The 17,116-nt window shown below is 41.0% G+C and overlaps 1 protein-coding gene across 1 annotated transcript in view; it reads right to left on the reverse strand.

Moving 5' to 3' along the window:
- The window catches only part of kcnip1a (Kv channel interacting protein 1 a), a 46,605-nt gene extending 35,753 nt beyond the window's left edge, over window positions 1–10,852 (reverse strand). The window contains exon 1 of the mRNA XM_085134652.1: window positions 10,031–10,852. Coding sequence (XP_084990778.1) covers window positions 10,031–10,118 — 88 coding nt within the window. The 5' untranslated portion in view covers window positions 10,119–10,852. The remainder of the gene's footprint in view (window positions 1–10,030) is intronic.
- Between the last annotated feature and the right edge of the window lie 6,264 nt (window positions 10,853–17,116).

A 17,116-nucleotide genomic window follows, 5' to 3' on the forward strand; every position in this document is an offset into this window, starting at 1 on the left:
AGAGATCAGGGCAGAGAGAGAGGGAAATGCAGAGGGAAGGAAAGAGTATAGGAAGTGGCAAGAAGACAGCAAGACAAACAGGAGCAGATATTCTGAAGACCAGATGGGGGTAATTCTAGGAGGGAGGGCCGAAGGGGTGTAGGTGAGGAGGAAAAGGAGAGCTACAGACAGAACAGTTAGATGCAGTATTAGGAAGCAAGATTGAAGACTGGCTCCTAACAGGCTCAGTGACATCTGAGTCATCAGGACAAACAGATTGATTTACTGAAGTGAGAAGCAAAGGAGACGAGCTCAACGATCCTGCCAGACACGGAAAAGACGTGTAGCGCCACGGAGAGCAGACTATTTCTGCAGCAAAGAGACAATCGCATGTTGGTTTTCCTTTAACAAAGCCAAGCATGTGTTAGTTGCACCAACACAGACCACAAAGCAAAGTGTATAAAAGGCCCAGTGGAGTAATTTGGTTGCTATGACTATATCATACCACATAATCATCATCATCAGGATCATTTCACCAAAATCATAAAAACACAAATAACCCCTATTAAGACATGCAGTTGTGTTTGTTCAGGCTTTAAGATGTCCCTTTTTAAAATGTCTGCTACAAAACCAGCACACTAGGAGTGAAAGAAATTGTTTTTATAACTTCACAAATATAAAAAAATAGAAGGATTTATCATTTTTTTTCCTGTTAACTGGAGAAAATTCATGACTTTAATTTTATTATTGTTCATTTAAAAAAAATCATGCTAGCTAATATTTGCTGGTGTGCTCTGTGTTCAAATAAAAATGCAGCATAAGTATCTGCTGATTTAGGCTGCTGGCCACACAAAGCAGGATCTCTGAAAGTCTTCAAGTCACCGTAATCAATCTTAGGCTATAAATTGATCACACATGTGTGAGAAAGGGGTCGATTGTAGCGGTGAATGCAACAAGAATTATCAACAGCTTCTCTCAGTTGACTTGAGCATTCAAAAAGCATGGTAGGTAGGATAGTCTTATTGACTGACTAATACTATTACATATAGATATATATATATATACTATGTGGTATTTTAGATGGGCATTGCTTATGTATGTAAAAGCAACATTGTGTTGTAGCTGGTTATTAGGAGCTGTTTTAAACTGTTCTGGGAGGTGTTGCAACTGAAGGTGTTAATGGGAGAGCATTTAGCAATGACAGAGACTGATATTTACTATCAGCATGATCGTGAGCAGTTCCTACTAAACACTCATCACTTTCCATCATTTAGGTTCAATCTCAGTTTCATGAGTCCAAAAATCTTTTAAAAACTATGCAGGATCTTTTTGATGTTTTCCAGCACTCTAATCTGGCCTTTCTGTTTTTGCAATGGATGGTTTTCACCTGCTTGTAAACTCCCCATATTTCCATTCATGAACTGATCTCTTCGTAGCAGACCTTGGCAATCATATGCCTACCTCCTCAAGAGTGTTCTTGAATTGACTACATTTTCTTTTTTCTCCCATGGTTTTTCCACAAGTGCTGTTGAGCCAGCCAGTACATTTATTGTTTAAGAATTTACCAAACTGTTTTGGTTTTTCAACACATCGAAGGCCTCCTTCATTGCATCGACATGTCTTTAGAGCTCACATTGAATGCTCCAGTGAATAGCTGCCAATTCAACAATTAAACTCAACTCCAGATGTCACGGTTCTGGGTTAGTTTCTACCCAGTATTTTGAGTTTATAATGTTTTGGTTTAATTTTTCATCAGGGATTGTTTTCTGGTTCTCTTGTTGTGTTGATGATGATGATTATGATGTTTATTATTAGAGTTTCATGTTTCTGTTTATTTGTGTTTAGGATTTGTTCTTCGGTTGTGTCTGCTTAGTATATGTCTAGTTCCATGTGTCATTTTCTGTCTGTCTCTCAATGTCGAGTCTGCGTCTTAGTGTGATGGTTTCTTGTTCCTGTTTTATTGTGAAGGTCTGCGTCTCATGTGAGTGTGTTCAGTTTTACCTCGTCTCGTTAATGACTCCCAGCTGCGTCTCCCACCTGTGTGTAATCTCCCTGTGATTTCCTGAGTGTATTTAAGTCATGTCTTCTGTGTTTGTAGTTGCTGGTCCGTCTGTGTAGTTGCTGGTCCGTCTGTGTTTCCACCCTGCTTCATCCGTGTGTTTCCCTGCAGTCTACCGTCATCTGTTTCCACCCGCTCTCATTCATGTCCAGGTTCGTGTTCTGTAGTCAGTTTGTTCTCAGTTTAGTTTAGCCTTTGCTCCGTTCGCCGTTTGTCCATTTCCTTTTTGTGTTTAATAAACCACCATCACACCTTTACAAGTGCCTGCATTTGGATCCACCTTTATTTTCCACACGGCTCATCTCACTCGCCGTGACACCAGAAGCTTTATCTGTGTAGTTAGTCGTGGCCTCACCTGGATGTGAAACTGTTTTTTTAGTCATATGTCCAGTTACTTTTAAACCTCTGAAAATGGAAAGCTATGTATAAAAATGACTGCCTTCCTAAATAATTAATGCAATACTTTTGTTAATCCCCTTGAGTTAGAGCTGAAAGTCTGCAATTAAATCCCATCTTGATTATGGGAGTTAAAATCCTCTGTAGTGGTGTGCAGAGGCAACTGTCCAAATACTTTTTTATCTGACTGAACCATAAGTTATCTAAACCGTGCTGTTAATCTCAGTAATCGTGCTTACGAGCACCCCAGCTCATCACAATCAATATCAAAACATCACCTTTGAATGGCTCTAAAAAACAAAATAATGATTTTGAAGTTTTTTCTATTTACTCTGGTTATCTTTGCCTAATATTAAAATGTATTTGATGATCTTAAACATGTATGTGTAACAAAAACAATGTATATTTTTCAAGCCTAAAAACAGCTGTAACCGCGTTGTACTGTTTGAAAACAACAAGAGCCCATGTTGGTGAATCTTTGCTGCTTTTAGACTCTCTCTATGACAACAGTCTCTCCTCAAGGCCATGGCTGCTGTTTTTCTGTCCCACAGTGCATCTCTCAAAACAATTCACCGCCGTACGCCACCCACAAACTTTATGTCGCCTGTCAGAATGTGAAAAACACCATCTAACCTTCTTCCCCCCCGGGTCGATACACAGATGACACATTTCCGAGGGCTCTTTAAGCTCTGTGCAGCTTGACGTGAAGTTGCACAGGACATTAACACTGAGAGATGCACAAACACAAAAGCTGTTTATCCATTTACTCTTAAGCTTGGCTGAAATATTTTCTGCTTCATTTGCCATAAATGTTTTGCAGACAGCGTCACCTTGCCTGTGGGTGTTACTGTTCTCAGATACATTCAGCCTTCACTAGCCGGCCTGCTATTCCTGGAAGCAGATAGTTAGCAGATGAGTGTATTCAAATGTGCAAATAAATATAAAATTGACATTTTTGTTGAAGGGAATCAGGTCTTATTTCTTTACTTCATCAGTGCCCCAGTGGTTTATGTGAACTGAATGCAAACAACTCTATTGACTTATTGACTCTCCCCTTCTGTGTCTCGTTCCCTTCCTCACTGCAGATGAAAGTGATGGAGGTGTTAATTGTATGCAGCTTGGGGATTGATTACAGCGTTTAGGGGGGGGAGAGTGGCATCCCCACCTCAGAGAGCCTTTTTCATAAGAATTATTATGCATTATATTTTGTATTAAATATTCGCCGTGTCCCCTATGGCACATTAAAAGTGATATGACAGCATTTTGGAGCTAAGCAGCACGCGCGCGCACACACACGCACGCAGTTGTAGAGCACATTTAATGAGATAAGAGCACACACGCATCAATATCCAACTCAGAGCATATGTGCACAAACATGCACAGGGGCTTATTTGCATGTGGAAAAATCGATCCATCCATCTTCTCATTTTTCTTTCCTCCTTGCTCTTTGTTCTTATTTACTCTTTCCTCCTCTTTTCTGAATACAAATACTAGCCAACTCGTTGCCACCCCCACCCCCCTTCCCCCCCAAAGAAGGAGGGAGCCTGGAGCAAATATCTGATGGAAAAAAGAGGAGTTAGTGAATATTTCATTAAGTACTTATGAGGAACGCACAGCTGGGTCACCGTGGCTGACAACTGTGAACCCTGAGTCTGAAAATCCGCCTCCCCTGTCCATCATGCATCAGCCATCAAAGGAAAAGCTGCCTCGTGTGCCAGCACTTTGAGATAGTGAATATTTAAAGCTTTAAACACTACATTTTTCTCTAATCTGCTCTGACAATGTGGGAATGTGTGGTTACAGTAATCTGGAAAGGAAAAAGAGAAAGAGTAACCTGATGCCCTCTGCTGTCCAGTCTGATAAACACAAATACAACATATGGATATTACTCATTAACATTGTTGAGACAACACTGGTCTCTGCGATTCTTTTGGTCCTGGTAGAGATCACGCTGAGATGCTGCCATGTTTTACACAATCCTTTTATTACCCATTATTCTTACAGATGCATCTGGAGATCAGCACACTGCAGTCCTATGCAGTCCTATGCTAAAGGATGATCTAAAGAACTCCACACAACAGTTACAGTTATAACCTCTGGTCTCCTCCCCCCTACAGTAAACACCCCCACAATGGAAATACACTAGTACAGTGGCCAAGGGTGCTGACACCCTGACCCCCACCTCCTTTTATGGTAGTGCCTGTTTGCCCTTTGTCTGCTCCTCACCCCCAGTAACTCTTGCTACTGTCTTGGGGGTGGGGGTTGATTTTCCTCCTGCCCTGTACCTCAGTTCTTTGTTCCCATCCCGGGCCTTTTTTGCTATTTTGTATTCTTACACTGAAATATTATAATGTTGAAAGAAATCACAAACTATATTCTCTTTAACGCTGATCTATATGAAGGAATCTATTCTCAACAACATGAATACATAGGTCTCTTTAAAAGGTCATTTCTGGTCTTCGTCACCTGATATTATTAGCCATTTATAATCGGGGTACTAAAAATCATGCTGGGTTGTTCTCATTAGTGAACACCAACATCTTTTCCCCTCCTGTTTCTAAAGCACATAAAGAAAGACTGGATTCAGGTCACGAATTGGGCTCAATTTGTTGTGAGAAGCAAGTAGTTTCAGGGGTTCTTGCCTTATTGAGCCTGCAGATAAGAAGGGACTTTTAGTAGTATTTTCTCTGCGTGGCTGGGGATTTTCAACCAAACAGGGTTTTGTTTGCTGATGACTCCCATCAGGTGCCATCGCATTTGCCCAGACCACAGCCGAGTGCACATTTCTACATCCAGGCAGGTTGCTTTTGTATGCCAGGAGGAAGCACCAGAGGGCAGGCTGCATGAAAAGAAAAAGTGAAATCAAGCAGGCTGTTTACAGCCTGGAGCTGCTTGGCAGGATGTTTACAGGGTTTTCAGGGATGACAGGAAGCAGAAGAGAAGCTTATGCAGAAAGTGACTGACAGGCAGAGATGAACTGAGAGGGAAACCAAAGTGATGAAAGGGATTTAGTCTTTACAGCCTGCAGCTAGAAGAAAAAAGCAGAACTTGAGAGAGGCTGAGATTTCTGGGAAGCAGAAAATTCAACTAGTGTGTTTTTTTTTAATTTAATAATTTTTTTATGTTATTTGGACACTTTTTTTTAAAAAACTGACAAGAAACACGGAAGATAAAGGACTCTGGCTAAAACAAGACAGGCAGCATCAGAGATATATTAAAGTTTCTAAACTCGCTAGAGCAACCCAGTTAGCACGTTTTTTAGTAGAATTTGAGAAATAGAAACTTTTTTAACAATTTGGTCTGCAAATAGTTAAATGATTAATGATGTTAAATGATTCCCTCTTATTGTTCTTTCTCTGGAGACTTACCAAGACACAACACAGTTGTTATGACTTACTAACAAAATAGTTGAATTAAGTTTAAATAAAGGATGACAGTATTGAATTTTTAAAAAATACCTTTACCTTAAAAAAAAAAACAAAAAACAATTTTTATCGCACTTCATATTTTTCACCTAGCTGCCCACTCCCCACCTGCAGTAGCTCCACACCCACAACCAACAGTCTACAATCATCATATTCAGTGTATACACTGTCCATCCATTCATCCATCATTTTCTGCCACTTGTCTGGGTTCAGCATGGTATGTGATCGCCCCAGGGCTTTGTCCCTGCAGGACATTTCTGAAACACCTCACCTAGGAGGCATCCTCAGCTTTGATTTCATTCTTTCTGTCACTACCCAGAGATTGTGGCCATGGATGGGGGCAGGAGCAAAATGACAGCTCTGTTTTTACTCTGAGCTCTCTTTTTACCAAAACAGACCAGTAGAGTGTCCCCATCACTGCAGATGCCCCTTTCACTCTCCCCTCAGTCATGAGCAAGACCCCAAGATACTCAAATTCCTTCACTTGGGGCAGCAGCCCCGACCCAGTGTGCAGATGTTACCAAACTTAAAGGTGTTGATTTTCATCTCTGCTGCTTCACACTTGGCTGCAAAAGGCCTACTGAACGCTGGGCGTTGTGCCGAGTGCACATTTCTGCTTAACAGTTGGTGTTTGAGCATAACAAACTGTTGTTAGCACAGAGGTTTGCCAAAAAAACATGACTCGGGTTCAGATCTGGTGGTCTATTCTTCCCAATCACACCCCTCCAGGTCACACTGTCATCGTCCACCTAAGGACAATGGAGTCCCCAGTAGGGCCATTAAGAAAACTGAGCACATTGAACTGTCATTCGGTGCATAGACACAAACTTAGCTGAAAAACACAAGAGATACCACTTATTTACTAAAGCTGATAAGGGACATGAACATATTTCCCCACTACTCGCCAAACTGCAATTACTGCCCATTATTTAATGTATACTAGTTAGCCTTTCTAAAGCATTAAATACCTTTACTCCAAATTACATAAATGGGGCTCTGCTAACTATTATAGGGGATCTACAGTTTTGCTGTTAGAGCCGGCACACTGTCCAAACTAAACCTTTTCTTGTGAGATGGCACTGGCAGCTCTTTAATGTCCTATAAATCTAATTTTAAAACATTACCTTATTGTAAAGTTTTTATGAATGCTTGAAATGTGGCGAGGCTTTATTATGATTGTCTTGTGTCTATTTCTTTTTATATTGTTGCAATTTTATGTTCACATTTTTATTTTTTGTATCAGTTTTATGGAAATAAAAAAGTGTCCAATTTCCACATTGTATGTGAATTATTATAAATCTTTAAACATGTTCAACAAATTATTTACACAATGAGCTGCTAATTGTTTGAACTACATAAATTCATTCTTAGCTGATTTTTCTTTACATCTATCTAAAATGTAACAAGCAGCATCTCATGTCTTTAACGTCATGCATAATGTTTTGCCATTTCGAGGTCAGCCGTGTCAAAGAGCTTAAGTGACTTTGATAAACTTAGTTCTTCAGAAGCATGTTTACAGGTCTTAAAGCTATTTAGGTATTATAATTTAGTTAGTAAGAAACCTGACTTCAGCTGCTGTGTAGCTCAGAGTCTGATTTAGTCAGAGAGCTTTATGGTAAAAGAGAGAATTTTTAAGTAATTCTGCTCCACTGCCTGTCATAAAAGTCCTACTCAGATGTAAAGGACAGATTTGCATATATATTTTATTTATTTTATCCCAGTCCTTAATGTCCCTTTCCTGTCTTCCTGCAGAATAACAAAACACATTTGTGCCATGAATTTCAAAAAAGGGAAATGGGATTAGCAACATCAGAAGCATAAATGCTTTAGTGAGCTTTGCTGCCACTGATTTGATGACAACCACTCATGAATTTAGCGATTTAATGTAATGTTATTTTCTCCCCACCGTAAACTCATATTTTCCCACAGGTACCAGCAGATGTCAGTGCTGCTCTGAAAGCCTTTACAGAGTTAAATCCTTAGCAAACCCGTGTTTACAATTCATTTCAATACATTTAAACACTTGAAGTATTTTCTCTTTCCAAAGCCATGCTGCTACTGGTTAAAAAAAAAAAAAACTGGTATAAAAATCATGTTACCAGTGAGAGGACCAAACTATTCTGTCCCCCGCAGCTTATTACTGTCTTCTTAAAGTGTCCTAAAATGCTGACTCTTAAAGGTCATCTGAAAAGAGCCTGTAACTTACAGCGAAGTGTTGAAAATACTGTCAGGCCTCCTGGCTGCAGAAAGTAATAACCCTAGTCCCCTTTTACTATCAGCATCTCAGAAAAAAAAAAAACAGAAAAGGACTTTGCTGCTATGGATGGACAGATGGTTGCATGGATGGATGACTGGATCAATATCTCAGTAGATGATATGTTTTACTTCACGGATCACGAATAATTCTTAAGGGAGAGTAAAATACTGATCTGATCTTTGAATTTATGAGTTTTGATCAGTGGAGCATTCTTGTGCAGAGGTAACAGCTGTATTTTTTGGTAGTATTAGTTGCTCTTAAAGAAGGAAAGAGAAAATAAGTACATGGAGCTAACAAGCTGTGGATGCTTATAAGTTGAGAATCTGTAGGAGACATTACTACACAGTAAAAGTCCCCCAATGGTAGTGCATTGGTTTTCTGGAGTTTACCCTAAAATCACCAGCACATACAGTTATTTAAAATTCTGATCTTTAAAAAGAAAACAAATATTAAAATTTCAGATACAATTAAGCACCATTAGCCAAATGAGACTGCATTACATTAGACTCTACTTCCTTTTTCTCCAAATGGCTTCATAACCGTCCAGTTTACAACTATCCAGTTTCTGATGCAGACTGTGAAAGTGATCTTAAATGGATCCCAGCACTCAAGGAAAAATATTTCAGAAAATCAAAGCTCAAACACGAAGCCTAGGTGTAATTAGTATTGCAGTGTTCATGGTGTTCATCTGCCACTTCATATCACATCTTCTTTTCATATTCAGTTAACACAATGTGTGCGTATGAACCCTTTGCAGAGCCAGATCTCTGGTTCCTGCAGCTCATTTCCTTTTTGTCTGTGTGGGTGTTGTACTGGCTCTGTATTTGTGCCATGTGTATTTTTTTTTAAATATATGTGCTCATTTGTGTATGTTTGTGATTACTTTCTGCTCGGTGTACATTTTATTTCCTGTGAGCATGACAGGGGAGCACTTTATGTTTGCTGCTGGTTGCTCTTTTTGGTTTGTCTTCTAAAGACTGATTTGTTATGCAACCAAACCTCAGCAGAAGCTCCTTCATGACGTTATGAGTGTGTGAGACCTTGAGGGCAATTCTACCCACTGTGGCTGAAAGCTTGAGCCATCCACAGACATGTTTGTGAGTGTGTGCGTGCATGCATTTGAGTAAGCCTATTGTGCATCTACTGTATGTGTTTCACTGAATTCTTAGAAATTTCCCATCCCACCAGAAACAATTTCAGCTGGCTCAAAGAGTATTATACAGTAAGTGTGTGTATGTTTGTGTGTATGTGTGCATTTGAGGAGGCTTGTGCGTGTGCCTTCAAGCAGCTGCTATGCTGCAAACAGTTTCTGAAGCACGGCTCTGTGTGCCTTTTGCCTGCACCGCTTTCCTGCTTCGGCAGTAAAATGGATCGCTTTAATGCTGCATACGCGAGCACACAAAAACATCAGGCCACTAACATGAAGACACAAGAAACATGCAAGCACATACACACATATTAACCACTAATAAATCACAATAGTAAAGCCCTTCGTTTCCTCTCGACGTGTGTGTGCAACTCCTTTCCCCTCCGCTGCCACACCGACGCTTTTTATTACTCACATTTATCACAGGAGCACACTCGCACACACTCTCTGTTCTGTATCAACTTTATCTCTCCTCTCTATTAGTCGCTTACTCCCTTCATCTCTGTCTTTTTCAGTCCCCCCCCTGTGGAGAACATACTGAACAGAACGAGGTCAATAGCAGACAAGAGTAGACGCCGCAGAGAGTGAAGAAAAGAGTTGCACGAGCTGAAGATGAACGATGAAGTGGACTGAACTTTCACTTCTGATTGTGTGCTAATAGGCTTTCCTGCAACACTATCACTGTCTGCAGCACCCACTTTCTGAGCAAGCAACTTGTGCAAATTCAAGAACTTAGGAATATAGCCATGGCTCAAGCACATACGTACCTTTGATGAGAGTCCCAGTGACCAGTTTGTGAAGGGTCACAGCAAACTTGACAAGGCCTTGCTTGCAGCGTTTTGCACACCCTGTCATCCTGACAGCGACCCGGGATGCAGCAGGCTGAGCAGGGCCAGAGCAGGACAGGGGTTTCCAGGTCCAAGTCAGCACCACCAGTAGCAGCACTCTCAGATCAATACAACTTCTTCTTAGTATATGTATCCAACACCGGCAAAAGGAGCAGAAGATAGAGGCTTACTACGTCGCCTTCCGTCTTCCTGAGCTGGAGGGGAAAGGAGAAATGGTGATCTCCCTCTGTTTTTCTCTGCTTTCCCTCCCCCGCTCGTTCTTTGCCTTCTCCAGCTCACCTCTGTGCGTGTCCAAATTAGTGAGATGTGCATTTAGTGAGAGTGAGAAAGAGAGGGAAGAGAGGAAGAGAGAGAGAGAGAAAGAAGGTGTGTTGAGGAAGTAAAATTTGGTGTCCGAGTAAGACAACTACAGCTTATTAGAGATTCTCTTACATTCCAAGTTTCCATGAAACTTCCTTCTGCGGACAGCCCGTGGCGTTGCAGTAATGAAGCAGTCTCATGAACTCTTTTGTCCTTCTTCTTCCTCTTTCTTTTCCTCCTCTTTATCAAATGCGTTCCCCTTTAAGTGGGGAAGCAGCAATACACTTTCAGCACCGGTGACAATGGACAGCTCCCCACCACGCAGACCAGACACGCTAAGCTTGTTCTGCTTCTTTCTGTAGGCAAACACACGCGCGCACACACATGCTAACATGCACACACACTCCTCCTTCAACCCCTCCCACAACCCTCAGAACACATGAAGGCACTTGGTCTTCGTCCGCTGATGAAATGAGCTTTGTCTGCAAACACCCGATTCAGCATTTATAAATATTATCACCAAAATTAGAAATAGAAATACTCTGTGATTTTAAAAGGTATTTAACTTGACTGTGTTTAACATTTATTTATTTTTTGTCTTTTATATTTTATAACTATTATTATTTTTGCTTTTACTCATTACGTGTAAATTTAAGTGGATTTCACATTTAAAAACCAAATAAACAACTTAATATAGAGTCGATCTCTGCCTGTCAGCTGCCATGGAGCTGTCACAAGTCAACGTTCATCCAATCCAGTCTATGCTTTTTCTTGAAGCCCATCCCAGCTGAAATGGGCTGAGAGAAATGATGCACAGTAGACGCAGAGAGACAGTAAACCATTCACATCTACACCTTCAGCCCATTTAGAATCAAAATTAACTTCTGTGAATGTCTCCGGAGTGGAGGAGGAAACAGAAGTATCTGGCAAAAAGTCAAAAGAATGATGTCCTACTCTGACCTGCCTAAAAAGTAGTAACGTCAGTATCTAAAAATACTCTGCAAATAAAATTCCTGAATTTAAAAACAAAACATATGTGTGTGGGTGTGTGTATATATAAATCCACCTCATTTAAAATGTAAGCAAGTTTAATCTTGATGTTTTATGTCTCAACCTTTACACAAGCTTTTACTCTATTGATTCCTTTGACCTCAATCACAGCTCATCAATAGGTTTTCAGCCAGACAGCGAGCATGCTAATCAATCGATCCATTTGTACTTAATAATAATTGTTACGGATCACATACTTTTGACCATTACCATGGCCCCTGATTCATCCTTACTACACTTTTCATCGCGCTATCATTGTCATCGTCATTATCTGAATGTGGCACATAACTCAAGAGAGATGAAAGACTAAAACAGAGAGGAAAAGATGGAAAAAGAGGAGCACATGGGAGAGACAGAGGAGGCAGGGAGATAATCTTGTAATGTCTTTCTGGGCTATATTTGACTCCAAATCGTGTATGGCTACTGGATCAATGACTGGAATGTAAAATACTGAACAAACAACAATAACAGCAAAAGGATGGGGGGGTGAAGAGAGGAGAAATGAAGAAATAGATACAAACAGACACCTATGGGGGGAGAAGGCAAGCAATGAAACAATAAAAATGCTAATGAAAGGAATAAAAACAGAAGAAATAGGGAGAATTGATGAAGGCGACGTGGAATGAGCTGGGGACTTTGCCAAGAGATGGAAGAGGGGAGGTGTTAGCAGGAGGCGGGATGTAAAACTCAATGTCCCGTACCATCTCAGGGTTATTTGCTATCAAACTGAAAGGGTCTGAGAGGACTGGGATCGATGCTTATCTTCAGTTTTGAAATGTTCTGGCTTACACTTTCTGAAAGCAGTGGAGGGTGGGATGGAAAAACTGACATGAGAGCAGAGAGAAAGAAAAAGAAGGAAGAAAGAGGAGGGGTGGAAGGAATAAAAGAAGGTAAAAAGGCTAAGCAGAGAAGGAGGAGGAGGTGGGGGGATTGTTTTCTCAGGCATCACCACTGTTTCGGTTATTAAGCATGAAGGAGATTACTGTGTTGGAGAATTTGCATAAACATGCTTCTCCATTACCGCCCCCATTGTTCATGATTAATAAGATTAGGGTTGCCTTTGCGCACAGATTCAAGGATGTAATAGCAGCTAATTGCTTGTCTCTTCCCAAATTAGAAGTTGCCTTGTTTGATGTTTGTTTCAACATGGATTCACTCAAAGTGATGGAGCTCTCATTTCTTTGCCTAGGAGAGAAAACATACCTGATAGGCACTGTGGATGATAAAGAAATGGAGAAAATTGAAAGGGAAGTAGAGAGAGAGAGGCGAGAAGAGAAAAATCTGGCTTGAAGACAGAGTTTCATGATCCACGGTGGCAATAAAGCACCTCAAAATGAACTCAGAAAGGGACCAAATGCTGAAGAAAAGACACCAGGGTAGTAATATACTGCTTATTTGAGAAAATGGTGAAGATGTGACTAGAAAATGAAAATGGTTTGCAAGCAGCTGGGAAGAAATAGAGATGCATAAAGAAAATCAGTAAACAGATCTGAGAGTGCCCACAGGTATGCAAATGACACAATAGTAAAAGCTAAAAGAAAGAGAAGAAATATAAGAGATGGAAGCAGTGAAGTGAAAAGAAAGGAGGAAAAACATGGGAATATGAGGGCGATGAGACAGCAAGAGGAGGTGGAGATGGGCTGAAAAATGAGTGAGACAAAAAGAGAGGAGATTGCTTTGAACGCTGTAGATCTGTCAGAATTGAATCAGAGGCGGCCAGCTGTAAGCTCTGATAGTGCTTTGCCTCTAAATATACCGGGCTGTGAGATGGACTGATAGGGCAACAACAACAGACACAACAGAAAATAAAGCAGGGTTTTCAACCCATGACTGAAGAGAAATGGGATGCAAAACGCCACGTACGTGTGTCCGCAAAGAATTACTTCTTAGCAGTGTGCGATTTTGTGTGATGACAGTTTTAGAATACGTAAGTGTGTTTGCATAATATGACAATATCCATGCAAGTTCCAGTGTTGCCAACCCACATGCCTGCATTGGCATACCCATTTAACAGGGTTGATATCGCATCCATGTTTGCTGCCGCATGGCAACTCGACTAAACAACCTTAAGCGTCAAGACCCATCTGCCCTGACACAGCAACAGAAGAAACCCTGCTTTTAGAGCTCGTCTTTGGGTGTGAGCAGCAAATGCTGCCCTGAAGGTCTGGAAGTCGACTCCAAACCACCACCCCACACTTTGCCCCGGACACTCAGGGTGTCAGTGGCAGTTATGGAGTGACAATGTCCCCTCTGGGTGAAATTACAACCTCAACACACCATCCCTCCTCTCCTCTTTCTTTTCTTTGGCTCCATTTCCAAGAAACCCCCCTCAAGACATTCTGCTGATGACAACTGCTTGTCAGGATCACAGCACATACACATGCACAGCTTAGGACACACTTATGTACACACACAGTTCTGCAAAAAGGAAATATCCCCTGCAGAGCTCTCTCTCTCTCACACTCTGACACACACACACACACACACACACACACACACACAAATACACAGAGAAAGCTCCAGATGTGTCTTTAAGCATCACTACAGAATATTCCTGAGCCCAGCTGTCTCTTATATTGACACCCCTGAGACAAGTTGTGCATTCACACTTTTTAATCTGCAGTTCCTCTTTCTTCATCCATCTCTCTCCACCATTCCATCTCTGTAAACCCCATGTTGGCCTCCATGGGAAGAGTCAGTGCTGAGGTGGGCTTCGTTAAGAATGGATCAACAGAGATCTCACGTAAATACGACCATAGGCCCACGCCACTACTCTGAGCCTTTGCATCATGCATGTTGGAGAGTGTATTAATAATGAAGGTGAGTCTCCCTGGAGAGGGTATGGGCAGCCCTGTGGGTCCAGCCCAGCTCTTTAATTTAAAGGCAAGTTCTGTAAAAGTATCTGCAATGCAGTTTCCATTTAAGCTCCTTTAGTTGGTGCACTGCAGGACTTCAGGAGACCACATTTGTCTAGGAGTTGAGTCAAAACCAGCCATCTAGGAGGCAACTGCAATGGGACTAACATGCAATACAGAAAATATGCCCCCTAGTATTCTCTGAAGAAAAATGATATCAGCTGAATGATATGAATTCTGTTTTTATGCATGGAAACAAAACCTTCTTGCGTTCTGCAAACCTAAACTGTACACAAGCCCCAATTGCATTTCCACTCACCACTTTCAAATTATCTAAGTTTTATTGTGCTATAATTACTCATTATTGTTATATTGTTCATACACCACACCTGTGTACCTGGCCAGGCACTCTGTGATAGCTTGGGCAGGAAGCAACCATCCCCCAAAACCATTCACACCCTCCCAAGTTTGATAAGCAGTTAAAAATAATTAGGTTTCATACAAAACATATCAATATCTAAAACATTTAGGTCTGTAACTAACATTCCTACTTCTTAAAGAAAACTGAAAACTGCCTCAACAAGGTTATCAAATTTCAAGAAATTCCTAAAATGTGCTTTCCATTCATCTTCCTAACTGCTTATTTAACTCAGGGTGGGTGGAAGGACTCTCTGGACAGGTCAACATTCAATTACAGGGCTAACGGCGAGAAACGGACAACCATTCACACCTACAGCCAATTCAAAAGCACCAGTTAATCTAAAAAGCACGTCTTTGGGAGGAAGCTGGAGTACATGGAGAAGAACATTCAACGATGTCTAGAAATGCCTTCTTCAGTGAATGATATCGAGTTATTCAAAGGCTTTATTAATGCAGGAATAGCTTGCAGTATTATGGTAAAGAATTTCAGTGTTGTACTAATTTAGACTGGCACGGAGCAGACTGTGTTGTCCATGCTTGCTGTAATGCTTGCTGTAATGTTAGGTTAAAGACTGTAACTTAAAGACTGTAAGTTAAATACAGTGTTGGGAAGGTTACTTTTAAAATGTATTCCGTTACAGAATACAGAATACAGAATACATGTCCCAAAATGTATTCTGTAACGTATTCCGTTACGTTACTCAATGAGAGTAACGTATTCCGAATACTTTGGATTACTTAATATATTATCATGCTGTTTACAACTACATGAATGCACTATTGCTGTGATTTATTACTGTTACTGAAGGTCCGCGGCTCCGAACCGTAGTAAAGGGACCTCTGGCTAATAAGGTGGGTTCTGTGTCGGGCTCATAGCTGAAAAATAGCTTTACTTTGTTGTCTGGGTCAACTTTGCTAGCGAGAGACAGAGAGAGGCGTTGAAAGGCTGCTCCAACGGAACTTATTGTTTTTGGAGGAAAACACGAACACGGTGTACAGTCGAGTCTTAATAGCTTACTTACAACTGGGCTCCTCAGGGACTCTTCTTGGCTGCAGTGGTTATTATTATATTTACATGCTTCCAGCTCCCGTTTTGCTCGATGACAGCTCTACTTTTCCTTTTTCTCCCTCCCTCGCTCACAGACACATAACGTGTATGGCAGTCCATTCTCCCTGCAGCACGGACTACACTGCCCATGATGCTACATTCTTTAGAGCTATACCTGTAGCATTCTGCCTATTAGCTTAGCACAACAACAACAAAAAGGCCTCTCTCACCCAGGAAACACGCAGAGAGAGAGCGTCACCCTGTAACCATGGCAACCGTAACGCTGCCGCCTGGAACAACAGAACGTAGCTGTCATACAAAACACAAACAGTCCTGACCCGCCACAATATGAAACAGGAAAGTACCGCCGTGTAATCCATTTATTTCAACAAAGTAACTGTATTCTAAATACCACCCTTTTAAACGGTAACTGTAATGGAATACAGTTACTCATATTTTGTATTTTAAATACGTAACGGTGGTACATGTATTCCGTTACTCCCCAACACTGGTTAAATATGCTCTTTGGTTTCTAGGATGAGGATGATATAAAATGCAGTTGGCTTAATCAACAATGAAAGCCAGCTGATCATAGTCTGCCCAAAAAAACTCTACTGGGCCTGAAATTATGTGATTTACCTCAAAGTAAGGATAGACCCATTTTCCAAACCCCTGACAACAGGGAAATTAAAAATGAGCGTGTGAAATTAATAAAAAGAAGTATGACCTAAAAGGTGAAATAAATATAAAAACACAAGTTTTAAACTTACCCTAGGTAGAAATGTTTATTAAGTCACTGCTCTATTCACTCAGTGCAAACAAAGACACAGTCCCCCCCACCTCCCTTCACCTAGCACCATTTCTGCTGAGCACGAGCGATGACATTCTCAGAGGAGCTTCCAAATCTGCCGACTACAGCAGGTGAACCTTGCTGCCCCTAAATGCTTCTTCGCTTTTTGGTGTTGTGCCTGGATTGTAATGAACAAGGAAAGCGGTGAGATGTGTTAGGCAACTTCAGCCTTTTTCTGTGTGCACATCAGCATCATCCACTCCATTAAACCTCTGCTGAAAACTGTCAGATTTATACACACAATCAGAGTAGGAGCACCTTAGCCAACACAATGATGGTTTCAGTGCCTGCCATCTAGTGTTGACTGCGGGGAAAGATTACTACACACCCGATCAGTGAAGCTTGCTGTTCTGGAATAATCACATAGCTCCACAATATCTCTTGTAATAATCCAGTAGGTTTTTTAATGGCTTATTTAATTTAACTGCCAGCCACTAAGGGAGCGTTAAAGACTTCAATTTACCACAGAGAAACTGGAAATC

Source organism: Neolamprologus multifasciatus, chromosome 2 (assembly GCF_963576455.1).
Source record: "Neolamprologus multifasciatus chromosome 2, fNeoMul1.2, whole genome shotgun sequence".
Taxonomy (NCBI): domain Eukaryota; kingdom Metazoa; phylum Chordata; class Actinopteri; order Cichliformes; family Cichlidae; genus Neolamprologus; species Neolamprologus multifasciatus.